The sequence below is a fragment of the Electrona antarctica genome (genome assembly GCF_951216825.1).
Source record: "Electrona antarctica genome assembly, chromosome: 14".
Classification (NCBI taxonomy): domain Eukaryota; kingdom Metazoa; phylum Chordata; class Actinopteri; order Myctophiformes; family Myctophidae; genus Electrona; species Electrona antarctica.
The window spans coordinates 36,086,816-36,100,730 of NC_136795.1; the positions used below are offsets into that span (position 1 = coordinate 36,086,816).

Sequence of the window (13,915 nt, forward strand, 5' to 3'; positions counted from 1 at the left end):
CATTTAGAGCAAAGGCAATGCTTGAAAATATATCTGTAACTCATTGCTGTAAACACAAGGCCAAAACACTGATCTGTTCTTTATTTAAATATATCTGTAACTCATTGCTGTAAACACAAGGCCAAAACACTGATCTGTTCTTTATTTAAATATATCTGTAACTCATTGCTGTAAACACAAGGCCAAAACACTGATCTGTTCTTTCTGAACTTTACCATCACGTTTTTCTTTCCCCGGGAACATTTTCCTAAAGCTGTTGTTGAGAGGAGCTAGTCTAAATGAATGAGATCTTATGCAAGTCTAAAGGTAGCCAATCATGATGAGAGTCAGAGTCAGGCTGTTGTGGGAAAACCGGAAAATGCATTGTTCATCCAGCATATGTGGTGTTGCTTTTAAAGGAGCAAAGGCAGAGAGGTGTTCATTCATTCCCCTAAGCCTCATGCTGCAAGGTGTGCTTGATGACCTGTGCAGAGGGCAGAGGAGCAATTTCAGGAGCAAGTTCTACTAAATTAGTAAAGGGCTGAAAGTAGTGGAAATCTATCGAGCAGCTTCCTAAAAGTCGTCTTTTAAACCCAATGATGCAGTCATGACTCTACTTGACCCAATATGCATGTCATTAAAATTCAGCATCCACAAGGACATGCAAGTTGATTGTTTTTTCTTTTTTACAGTTTTCTTTTTCCACCCCATTAGCACATTAGATTTGAGACAAGCTCCAAAAATGTAGGCCAACTCATTGACTGTGATGAGCAGGACAAAAGCATCCCTTTTTTTGCTTTTCTTTTCATTTTTATAAGATGTCGGTTGCACAGTGTGAAATGTGAAGAGAACTCATTTGCTTGAAAACTGTTCTTGATGGTGAGCTACACCTAGGAGTGATGGAGTATAAATTAGACTTTACAGTGTCCTCAGCTTTTTAAATAAACCCAGTGACATCAAAGCTGTAGCATTGTGTTTTCCAACATCTCTTTCAATTGAACTGTCACCGTCAATTAATTTCTTCCTCCATGTAGACTTACACCTCTCAAAATCAAGCCTTGAATGCTTCCTCTGTCATTAAGTGTGTGTTGAGTTACTTCTCTAAGAAACCAGGCCAGGCTGCTCTTTAATTTTCACGGTGCACAGACGATGAGCTTGATGAAGACAAGCAGGCAGGTTAACTGGGACATGGTAAATTACACATGCACACCTGGCCACGACGGAAGGTGTGACTTTGAGGTAATACACAGACAGCACCCTGCTCATTCCTCTGCCACTCGGTGTGCTCAATTCATTCATTCTGGGATATTTTGGGTTAAATCATAGTGAACCAAACCGCTCTGAATAAATTATCTAGATGAGCAAGGACAGGGCTTGGAGGAGCTTATCATATAAATTCTTAACATGAAATAATGTAATAAAATGGCGTTCTTTTTTTTTCAATGATTTGTGTGTCTCTCATAATTAAGCTTGGATGCTTTCATGCTGGCCAGAGAACAGTTTGCCTTTCATTGTCTCCTTACTGTACTTAGAAAGGACAAAGGACTGCATTAAATCTGAGAGACTACCCTGCTTCCCCATTAGAATGCACAGAGAGTACACTGTTGCCCTAAATTTGGTCTGTGAGTTAAGGCTGGGCATTATATCGATATTATTGATATTGTGATATGAGAGTAGATATCATACGGGATTTTAGTCATCATAATATTTTGATATGGCACAAGTGTTGTCTTCTCACAGGCCACATTACAGTAAAGTGATGTCATTTTCATGAACTTATTGTTCTAGCTGTTCTATTATTTATCTTTACCAGCTATTATATGGGCATTACTGGTGATCATCATTCAAATGTGTCAGAGAGAGATGGAGAAAGGGGAAGAAAGACTGAGCAGAAGAGGACTTAAAGCACACCATAGATAGAAGACTCTGAAACTCTTCTAATCAGAGAGAGCCGTTTGCTGATCTCTTCATAGCCGGGGTGATGGTGTCATTGATTGATGGCCGTGTGTGACTTGCTGATGTGTACAGGTTGAAGGTTACAGTTGACTGCCAACGAGACTGAGAGACTTGCTGATCAGCCATGAGAGGCCGAACCTCGGGCTGTCCCTTAATAATGCAGCATGATGAATCCCATCTGAGACGTTGGAATCATGTCACACCATTTCCCTGCCCTGTCACCACTCACCACATTGTGCATGCAATGTCTTAACCGAGGGATAGAGATCTGAAGTCCTTTTTTTTTTCCTACGCATGATCAGCCACCATTTTAATCTCAATAACCAATGTGTTGGATACCGCATGAGCACTGACCCATCTCTAGCTATAAATACTTAGCTGCCTATGATGGTGCGACAGATATAATTAGCTGTGATTGGTTTGATTGAGTCTTGGGCCCAGGCCTGGGTGTTGGCCCTTCAGGGACCATGATGACTGTCCGGGCATTAATTATTGAATAATAGTTGGAAAAAATGGCAATGGTTAATGATATAAAATGAAACCATAATCCATTGAATTGACATAATTAAAAAGGGTGAGATTTCCCCAGAGGAATATGTTCTCATCATGACCCAAAGCGCAGGGAGGGATGTCTGGAAATGGATTGAGGCAATTGGCTCCCACTCTTGTAGTGTACGCATGCTGCCATGCTCTCCCGGATGCGGTGCTGGGACAAAAGATTTGACTGGGTGTCAGTCAAGATAGTTGAAAGTGCTCAGGCGGCAGCTGCTCCCTCCCTCACATGTCAACAAAGTGACTAGGGCGACTGGAGCAGTCAGGTTACAGTTTGGCTTATGCCGTTTGAAAGGAGCTCGAGACTGCAGTTCAGCCAAGCCTCTGTGATTGGGTGACTTGGCAAAACCGGCAGGGGGTTCAGATAAGAACTTTCTCTGCTTATATTAAGTACTGGTAAATGTGGCTGGGTAATGAAAGCAGTCAGGCCTCAGTGACCTCCACACGCAGCTATAGACTGTCCAGTCACAATATCTAGAGGGAGATGGTTTTGGAGTCAGTGGCAGCGTAAGAGCAATACAGCAGTGCAGAATCAGGCTGGGTTGCTTCTCCTCAGTCTGCCCCGCTCACTGATTGACTGACTGGCTGTGTTGGCTATAGGGCCGCGTGGCATACTGATGCCGTTGATCATGCATGAGTGTACCACAGAGACTTTGCAGATGATGACAGTATTAATATTGATGGAGATTATAACAAACAAAAGATAATTGTAGATTGCAACAATTGAAAAAGACATTCACGCACACATTCACAATGACTAGAGCATGATGCACGGCAGTATTATCTCAAGACAGCACCACCGCCCTAAACATGTACCTTTGTTAGTAGGAATAAACAAAGAAGCACTCAGACAGGGGAGGAGCCAAACCGAGTCACACAAAAAGGAGGTGGTGCCCCCAAAGGCAAATACAAAAGTGGGGGATATTTCTTCACCCTTTTTGAGTGGTGCAACCACGCCAAGAAACAGCAATGTCTGTCCTAACCTATGTGACTATGTCCTAACCTATGTGACTGTTTAGAGTACCAGTAGGGGCAAAAGTGGCGCTGTTGTGCCAGAAACAGAGAGATAGAGATAGTGTTGCACTGTTGCCTGCTAATTACAGAGAGAGAGAGAGAGAGAGAGAGAGAGACAGAGAGAGAGGCAGGGGGAGAGGGGAGACGGGAGTTGCACCACTCAGTTCACACGGGTGTGATTTTTTTTTAACCGAATGAGTTTCCAGATTGGCACGACAGTGTGTTTTGTTTCATTTTGTTCCAGTTTCAGCCCTACTCTATACAGACACGTTCCACAGCAATCTGTGTAACGGAGAAATCACGATGGCATGTTCCTTACAGAAGCGTGACTGCATTGTCACGCAAGGTGACGTGCAATCAAGGTCATTTTTAGTAGGTTGTCATGCAGTATTTACATGGTAGGAACTACTGATGTGTGACACAGGCGGAGGGTGATGAAGAGGGGTCCAGGTGAGCAGCAGTCCCTGGAAGTTACCTACGGCCATGGAGGGAGCAGTTAGTGACGATGCACACTATTACTGTAATAAATCACAGATTCTTATGGCCAGCATTATTAGTCTCACTGCTATCGTATGAACATGTCGCACATGCATTCACACCATTTGTTTTCCAACTCCCGGGACTCTGCGTTCGGCCACGATCTAGGGTAGAGTGTTGAGTCAGTTGTGCTCGTTTATATGTACTAGTAGTGACTAGTCCATAGCCGTTCTCTCCCTCTATCTGCCACTTATATATAACGGGTGCCCCTGTGGCGCACCCCGTTATGCGATGCTCAGCAAATCGCAGCACAGAATGACACACCTTCCAGCCAATCACAGCGCGCAATGTACCTACGACCTACGTACCTATTCTGAGTATACTGGGTGAAATACAGTATACTCAGAATGCACTCAACCAAATTCGCCGCTGTTACGTGCCACATATGTAGATTTGTCTGGTGCACATGAACCTTCACTGGCTCGAGATGGAGTTTCAGCTGGAGGCGGCCATCAGGCTGCGTACATTGGAGTTCGAGTCTGGTCCCTCAGAGTCCGCTCCATCACAAACTGTGGCAATCTCCCCTACCTCTGTTCCTCCAGCAACTGCAGCGGCGCCTGCCTCTATTGCCATTACTGGTAGGCACATTGAGCTTCCTTCCTTTTGGAAGTCAGAAATCAACACTTTTGAATGTGGTCCTATTTCATTGGCCCAAGCAGAGCTGTTTTTTTCGAGATTAAGTTGATTTTGGTGACACTTCAGGACACAGGTAATTTAGTATTTTGTATGTGATGACTTTAGGCCTGCAGTCTAAAGAGCATTGGTTGCTCTTTTGTGATCAGAACAGTCTAGTTTGTGTGTTGACCGTGTTCTTTATGTTAGATGTTGGGCCTATAGTTTTTTGTAATGGTTAATATTAGTTTGCTCAGTGTTGCGAAATTTTTGTTTTGTTTGGTTAGAGAGCTATGTTTTAACAAGCTTTAGGGCAAGTTTGATTCGTTTGGTGGGTGTGTTACGTGCCACGTAGGTAGGTTTGTCTAGGATTTCTGTGTTTTCCTCTCCCTGTCTCTCCTTCCCTCTCCACTCTCATTCTCTGCAGTTTTGAAGTCACAAACAACTTCAATCAACCACAACATTGTTTTGTAGTCATCACCCTCTAAACCAGAACTTCCTTTCCCTCAAACCGGGAGAATAATACCGTCCCAATAATAGCGTGACTCGCACTACGCCGCATCAAGGCCTTTATTGGGAAGGTCTTATTCTTCCGGTTTGATGGAAAGGATGTTCTGGTTTAGAGATTCCGGCCTGATGACTACAAAACAATGACTACAACATGACATAACAATATCATCCACTCCCAACCGGATCACACAGCAATTTAGTAACACAGACCAGGCTTTCCTCCGAGGTGGAAAGCCTGGTGACGCGAGGTTAAGTTCCACCTGAGCTCAGTTTCTCTCAACCAGTTTGTTTGTTTGTAGCCCTTTATTGTCTTGTGTTCAACTAATGATTCCCGAGCGCGGCGCACGCTGCGGCGCGCGCTGCGGCGCACGCTGCGGCGCACGCTGCGGCGCACGCTGCGCGGCGCACGCTGCGGCGAACGCTGCGGCGCACGCTGCGGCGCACGCTGCGGCGCACCGTTCCAAGAGATGGGTCAAATGCGGAGAACAAATTTCACTGCGGTAACGTCTGTGACTAATCGTACGACTTTGACTTTGTTTTGTCTCCCATTTTGAATCCCCAGATCAAACTTTGTATTTTTGTCTGTTTGATGATTTCATTGGCTGATCACCCCACAGTGATGATTTGCTTGGCTGAGCAAAGTACATATTGAGGATAAAAAGTGAGGGCATAAAAGTGAAGACGCCAAACAGTGGCGTATGCAGAAATTACAGTTTAGGGAGGCGAAGAATACACGGACCCCCGCGGGGGGACAAAAAAACCACAACACTTTTTTATTCTAAAAAAATCACACCCGTGTGAACTGAGTGGTGTAAGGTCTTATATAGACTGATCAACTGTGGTCTGACGTAATGAAATCACACCCGTGTGAACTGGGTGACCATAGCAACCATGCTCATTTTTTGGTACGAACAGACACGTAAACTAACAACGCTGAAATCACACCCGGGTGAACTGGGTGACCATAGCAACCATGCTCATTTTTTGGTACGAACAGACAGACACGTAAACTAACAAAGCCAGTTGTAGGAGTGGTTTACATCACTCAAAAGCACAGTAGGCCTATAGCATTACAGATAAGGCAAACATGATCCTGCACAAATGAGTGACTCATTTCAACATTGCATTGGAAGTAATGACACTTTGCTTAAATTGAGTGGGAACAAAGCGTTGTCGGGCTGTACTAACTTAATTTGCGTCCCACTTTTCAAATGCATTTTGTGGTTGAACAATCAGAAACACTAAACAGGTTTTCAAAGAGATTGTTCCTGCCAGGCGAGTACAGATGATGGTTCCATGGACCCCCACACCTAGCATGAGACAAGGGCATGCATTCCTATGGGTGAGGGTCGAGCTACGCAGAACGGTCGAGGAGTCAATTCGCTGGTTCTGGTTTGGTGTTTTTCCTCTCTCTTTTTTCTCAGTGTGTTTTTCAAATGGAGTTAGGGAGGACGCTGCCTGCCTTGCCTCTATAGTAAATACGCCTCTGACGCCAAAAGTGATTGGCCGGAATGACATTTATGATGACTTGATTGGCTGAGCACGGAATGTAATGTATGATGATGTATTGTATACATGAGCACTAGATGGCAGGCCAGAACCTAGTGGTGGTATAAATATCACACCTGTGTGAAGTGAGGGGTGCTCCTTATCATCATACATCATTCTCATTCCGGCCAATCACAATTTGCGTCCTCACCTTCGTCTTCAATGTTTGTGTTTACACAATGTTTGTGTTTTACACAAACACTCAAAGCTGGCCATTCATTGTCAATTGCATTCAATTTTTGTGTTTACAGTTCTTTACACAAACACTCAAAGCTGGCCATTCATTCTCAATGGCATTCAATGTTTGTCAAACCCTCAAAGCCGGACATAGGAGGGCCCCTCAATAATGTTGTGCTTAGGAACCTTTGTAGGTAGGAACTTTAGTTTGGTGGAAACCCAGTTTAAGGACAGTAAGACAAGCTACACACAGGAAGTTAAGTTTACTGGAGTATTGTGTGCAAGCCCCAAGCCCTCAGAACGGCATTGAAGCTGCCACTACTACTACTACTGGCCAAAGTTGAAACTGCAGCACGTTCATGGAGGTGGACGGACATTCAGTGACGTCATGTGCGTAATGTGCGTCAACCCGGACCTCAAATTTCAGACCGCTCTCAACTTCCGCTCGCTCGAGCCATTGAGTTATAAACCACTGAGCAACTTCCTTTGAAATCAATACCGGGGGACGGAGCTGTCGCTCCTCGGTCTGCACTCTATCCTTGATAACTCTATGGCAAGCCCCCAGAGCGGCTGAGCAACGTTGAAGCCACCGACTGTAGTGGTCAAAACTGGAACTGCAGGCGGGCGACATACAATTTAGGCATTTAGCAGATGCTCCTTATCCAGAGCGACTTACAAGAACAAAAAAAGCATGGCAATACATCACATACATAAAAAGTAGTATCATGAAACATGCGTAAGCTAAGAACATAACAGTGGAATATCTATATAATGAAACTATATATGTATACAATAAAGTGCTATGTCTACATAAATTCTGACATATGCACGAGCAAGAAAGCGTGCCGCTGGGCCCAGGTTAAATTCATGAATTCATTTGTGACATAGAATGTAACCTACCACAAGAACAGCACAAGGGAGGAAAAGCACGAGGGGTAAAGGAACACAATAATACATCTGGGGCTCCATCTTATGCCATGCTTTATCCTCAAGTAATAAACGTTTTCCGTGAATTACGCATTTAGGAGCTTCCACTATGCGTAAACGTTATCTTGCGGCCACACAACCCACTATTCATTTTGCCGACTCCTATATTTGCGGGTGGAGGTGTGTCTGTAGGCGTGTTGATGCGCTTTTCCTATATTTGCTATCTTATAGGACAATGGAAAGTGCCTCTTCAAACCACCCATAATGCGAATTCTGTTTGATAAAATAATGCGCTCCTGACTCTGAGACGGTGAGACCTGAGTTGGAGCTGCCTCGGCTTGAGTCATGTTGCACAACATTCACAGCTCAGAGGTCTCGTTCTGTCTTAATTCTACACAAATCTCTGTGATTGGAATTTTACTATAATCAGCAGTGTCAATTCCTTGTGCTTATTGTGTTTAATTGTCTAGTCAAAGAAGTTATTAGATTTTAGTGAGGCTGTGTTGGAGCTACTGGACACAAAGCAACCCGGCCTCTGTATCAAATATAAATAAGCTATATTTCAAGGCAGCAACATGTGTCGCTCTTCCATGGCCATGGGCCATAGTGTAAATCACTGGGCATAATGTTAAATGGATAATGGATCTCTTAAAGGCAATGGCAGGTGATTGGATTATTCATTGTAACGCCCAAAACACACCTATGCATAATGTAATGGGTAATGGAGATGTTTTAGGGACTTAGCTGTGGCACAAGATAATACATTTTACGGGGCCACACCTCTCACACAATACTAAATCCCCAAATTAAGGAAAAGGGGCCCCTGTCACAAGATGGAGCCCCTGATCTCTTCTCCTGAGTTTGTTAGTGCTAAAACATGTATCCCTTGTGCAGACAAAAAAATCACACCCGCCTGAACTCAGTGGTGTTGTACTGTACTGTACTGTACTGTACTGTACTGTACTGTACTGTACTGTACTGTACTGTACTGTACTGTACTGTACTGTACTGTACTGTACTGTACTGTACTGTACAAGCCCTCCTCCCTGGCCTGTTTGTGTGTGTGTGTGTGTGTGTGTGTGTGTGTGTGTGTGCGTGCGTGCGTGCGTGCGTGCGTGCGTGCGTGCGTGCGTGCGTGCGTGCGTGCGTGCGTGCGTGTTAGGCTGAGCGACAGTGACACTTGTTGGTCAACAAACGCTATTTCCGTACTCAGACGGACAGACACAAAGACAGACAACGCCAGAGACAGACATAGCTGTCTATAGGAGTGGCTAGCACCACTCGAAAACAAAGAGGCCACTTGACTTGCTGGCAGCTGTGACCTGCTGACCTGCTGACCTGAACTCCCTGCTTACTAGCCTTATCGGCAGGTGGTGACTCAGCTCTCAAACTCAGCTAGCAACACAGAATTTAGAATACTAAGCAATGTAATATAATAATACAAATTTGCTTCGCCAGTTTACACCCCACAGAACCAATGGTGAAGTGTGTGTAGAAGTGTTCTACCAACTGAACAGTACCAGGAAGCACAGCTGCAAAGAGCAGACCTCTTAGATTCGTAGGGTTCTCTGTGTCGAACAAGAGTGGCGCTGGTTCACACATGACTCAAATGTAAATGCTAAAATACCTTTTGAAAAGTAAAGAGTTAAAAGCACTTTGCACCATTTTCACTCTAAAACTGTGTACAAACTCATCCCTAGACCCAAAAGGGTTTCGTAACAGCCGCATTCAGCAAAAGAAAGAAAAAAATTAAGATTAGATCCAAGACAACTCTACAGACACCTAAAGAGCACACGAGAGAGAGAGAGAGAGAGAGAGAGAGAGAGAGAGAGAGAGAGAGAGAGAGAGAGAGAGAGAGAGAGAGATTATTATTATCCATACATGGGCCTAAAAGGGTGCAAATTCCGTCCTCAAATTTTTACCACACAATTTCTAAAATGATTAGTTATTAACTTATTATTAAGATTAGATTATAGCTGGTATATCCAGCTCTGGAGGAAGGTCCAGATCCTCCACTACCTCCCAACCTCTTCCCTCCTCCTTCACCACTCCCACTTCCACTTCAAAACCATCCTTGGCATCCATGTAGTTATCTTCATCTTGAAGTTCCATATCATCTCCCCAGCCTTCTCCAGGAGAATCTATGTTCAGGTCAGCTGCCATTTGTCCTGCCTTGCCTTTGACTGTGATGTCTCCCTCAAAGAAGCCCTTGGAGACCTTACGAAGAGGCCAGTTGGTGTTCATAGGGTTGATGGGAGGAGGGGGCTGCAGCAGCTGAGCGTTAGAATCCACATCTGGCAGTGTCTCCTTCTCTAGGTCAAAGGTCTCTTTCAGGGCCTCAGCCTCTTCATCCATTCCATGAGTGGCTGCAGTCAGATAGGCCAGAGACTTCTGTCCACAGTCCTTGAGGATGCGGACTCTCTCACTAACATCTCCCAGGCACAGAGCTGCCTGGTAGTGACCGCTCATGTCCTTCCTGATGTTGCCTTCCTTCATAATCTTGCGCAATTTGGCCAGGTTACCGGTGATGAGGTAAAGTAGGGTGAGCTTGTTGTAGTTCTTGGTCTTCTTGTAGCACATTTCCACTACCTGGTAGTGTCCCTGGAGTAGAGCCGCCTCGCCCAGACGCTCCCAGCAGCCACACTCACTAAGGGTCTTGGCTGCCTCCAGCGCGACCTCGATGTTTCCACACTCCAGAGCGAGGCTGAAGCGGGTCTTCTCATCCTTGACAAAGTGAAGTGCCACATCAGGGTAGCCCTTCTTCTGCAGATAGGCTATGATGGACTGGCCCACCAGCTCAGCGTTACGTACCATGTGGAGCACCTCCTCGTGTTTGCGGTTGACAAGGGCCAGTTTGAAGCGGTACTCTGTGGGATCAATCTTCAGGATGCATGGTCGGCACTCCCGGTCCAGGCAGTACACACTGTTCCCCGTTACACGGGTCACATAGATGGTCAAGTCAAGAGTCTTGATGATGCCATGGTCACCAGAGGTGAGTGCGTATTTGATGTGGTTGGAGGTGGTGTAGATGAAGACTCCACTTTCATCCCAAGCTCCACTTTTCACCCGGATCTTCTCATGGATGTTACATAAACTCTTGAGTTTACGGTTACAGATCATGATGTTGTGTTCAGCCAGCAGGGCCACGTGGCTGCTGTCTGCGCTCCACACCACGTACTTGACGTTGGCAATCTTGACGGTGGCCAGCGAGCATTTCTGTTGCACATCAAACAGCTTTATGCCATCTACGTCACGCAGTAATAACAGAGAGCCCATGCCGGCATAGAAAATCTCCTTGCAGCCCGGTACCGGAACCATCTTCACTATCTCGTTTCTCAGGTTCTTAATCAGCAGTGACTGCATGTGGTCCAGGACAGCAAATCTGTTCCCGGTGACCCAGACAGCTGTTAGACCAGAGGATCTCTGCCCCTGAGAGGTGTTGGGGTTCTGCGAGTCACTCTCTTTGGGAATGGAGTACAGGTCATAGATACTGCCCTCCGGGGTGGTCGCCCTGGTGCAGAGCAGTACAGCGTTCTCAGCATGGTTGTAAGACATGTTAAAGACGGGGAACTTTGACCCACTGCGTAGCTGCATGATAGACGTATCCTTGCTGGTGTTGAAGTTGAGCCGGCGGAGGAAGTGATCCTTGACATAATACAACATGTTACCGTAGACGGCATACGCCGGCCGCTCCCGCTCCAGCTTAAACACCAGCATGCCATTGTCGTGACCGACAGCAAACAAGTTGAGGTTGGGGTGGGCCGTAATGACCCAGAAGCAGCCATGGTGGTCGTTGCGGAAGGTCTGGACAGCCACCTTCTTGGCCATGTCCCACACCCTAATGCTCTTGTCTTCAGAGACAGACAGGATGAGCTCCTGGTGCGGGTAGAAGACTACAGAGGACACGTTGTCGTAGTGACCACAGCACGTGTCCAGCACCCATGCCATGGACTCGTTCATCCTCCAGATTTTGACCTGCCGGTCATCGGCTCCGGATACAATGAGAGGCAGGCTGGGATGGAAGGCTGCCCAGTTGACCCCACAGTCATGACCCTCGAGAACATACTTGACAACCGGACCTGAGGGTACAAACAAATCAGGGCCAGAGTTGCCGCGCAGCGTATACTCCACTGCACCGGGAGACGGGTACTCCTTCTTCAGACTGGAGATATCCCACACACGCACAGTCTGGTCCAGACTGGCAGACACCACCAGGTCCTCGGAGGGATGAAACTGGGCGCACATTACATAGTGGTTATGGCCGTTCAGCAGGCAGACCTGGGTTCTGGACTGCCAGTTCCAGATACGAATGGTGCAGTCATCTGAGGCACTCAGGATCCAGGGGCACGTATGGTGAAAGAAGGTGGTTCTGATGTAGTCCAGGTGTCCCAGTAGAGTGAAGAGGCAACGTTTCAGGTTGTAGTTCCAAACCTTAATTTTGTAGTCATCTCCTCCAGACACAAAGAGAGGCTGCTGCTTGTGAAAATCAATTCCTCTGACAGGACCATCATGCTCGTTTTCAAACTTGTCAATCAATGTGCCCATCTGATAGTCCCACAGCTGAATGTCACCGTTGAGCAAACTTGCAAGAATCCAGGGCCTCTTGGGGTGGAAACTTAATCCTTTGACCCTAGCCGACTTCTTTTCAAATTTAGTAAACATTGTGACTGATCAATGATACAGGTTCTTAAATCGATTAATAAAGTCCACACCTGTCTCACTTCGTGACCCCGTCTATCTCTTGCTCCCAATCTCAGAGCTTATGTATGGGGATATCTATTTGTTTAAATGTCTGCTACACCTTATATAGACTGACCAGAGCTCTGTTCTGACACAATACAAACTATTGTCATGTCACTATTCCGTGTGTCACATCACGCCTCCATATATGATCACGCCTCGTGACACGTCACACCACCATATATGGCCATCTCCATATATGAAGATCACAACACTGACCTCATCCAACCCTTGATAACCATACATGCAGAAGACTGGATAATCACCTAGATCTGCATATACAGTATGGAGCCGGCCAGCAACTCTACATCTGACCTCAAACCCCAAACCCTTAGATCTCCATATATGGAGCTGACCTGTTCTGACATTCCATATGTTGATCTGACCTCGTCAAACCCTGTACACTCAAGACACGCTCCATATATGGCCAGTACAGAATTCATTCCATATGTTGATCTGACCCCCCCATGCCAAAGCGCCAGCGCTCGCCCAGCAGTCTGCCGTCACCCAGGCGGATGCGTGCACGCGACCCGAGGTCGCTTCTCGCCCTCAGGGCGTCTTACTGGTAGTTAGATGTGCATTCGAGGGAAACCATGACGAGACTAGTCATGCCGCAGCCTACCCAATTGTGAGGTGCAGTGATTGAACCCACAGTTAAATTAGGTATCTTTGCTGTATAGTAGAGGTCTTCACAGGTCCAATTTGACCAGCTCGTACCCAAAAAGACCCGCAAAAAGTTACCCAGAACCGAATGGACCCGCTGCTATTATTAGGATTCTAGCTCCGAACCGAAAAGCACAGAGAAATGTCGGAATCGGAATCATTAACGTGTATAATCCCAGAGTAGTATAGACCAGTCAATCAGTTTGTAAATAAAAATCACACCCGTGTGAAGTGAGGGGAGCTCTTATCATCATACATCATCATGCATCATCTCATACTGGCCAATCAGAATGCCTGTTGCCTGTGATTGGTTAGCGTATTTGCTCGTTTACATATGACGTAAATTTTCCCTTCAATGTCAATGGCGTTTAATGTTTTGATGTTTAATTTACGTCATATTTAGTGGCATTTTGACCTAATTTCTCCGTTCATTGTCGATGGCAAATCTTGAGACGTGTGGGGACAAGATTTAGCGGACATTTGACCTGAATTCCCCTTTCATTGTCAATGGCAAATCTTGAGACGGGACAAAAGCTGTATATAGGAGGCCCTCAAAAATCACACCCGTGTGAAGTGAGGGGCGCTCTTATCATTATACATCATCATACATCATCTCATGAACAACTGAATTTATGTGATTGGTTAGCCGATTTGCTCGTCTGCATATGACGTACATTTTCCCTTCATTGTCAATGGCATT

The 13,915-nt window shown here is 45.8% G+C and overlaps 1 protein-coding gene across 1 annotated transcript; it reads right to left on the reverse strand.

The window, feature by feature from the left end:
• Window positions 1-9,777: 9,777 nt before the first annotated feature.
• Window positions 9,778-12,474, reverse strand: LOC306937166 (coatomer subunit alpha-like; the record flags this gene model as incomplete). The annotated part of the gene is made up of 1 exon (XM_079520831.1): window positions 9,778-12,474. One exon carries the CDS (start codon window positions 12,472-12,474, stop codon window positions 9,778-9,780), a length of 2,697 nt encoding a protein of 898 aa, XP_079376957.1.
• Window positions 12,475-13,915: the final 1,441 nt, after the last annotated feature.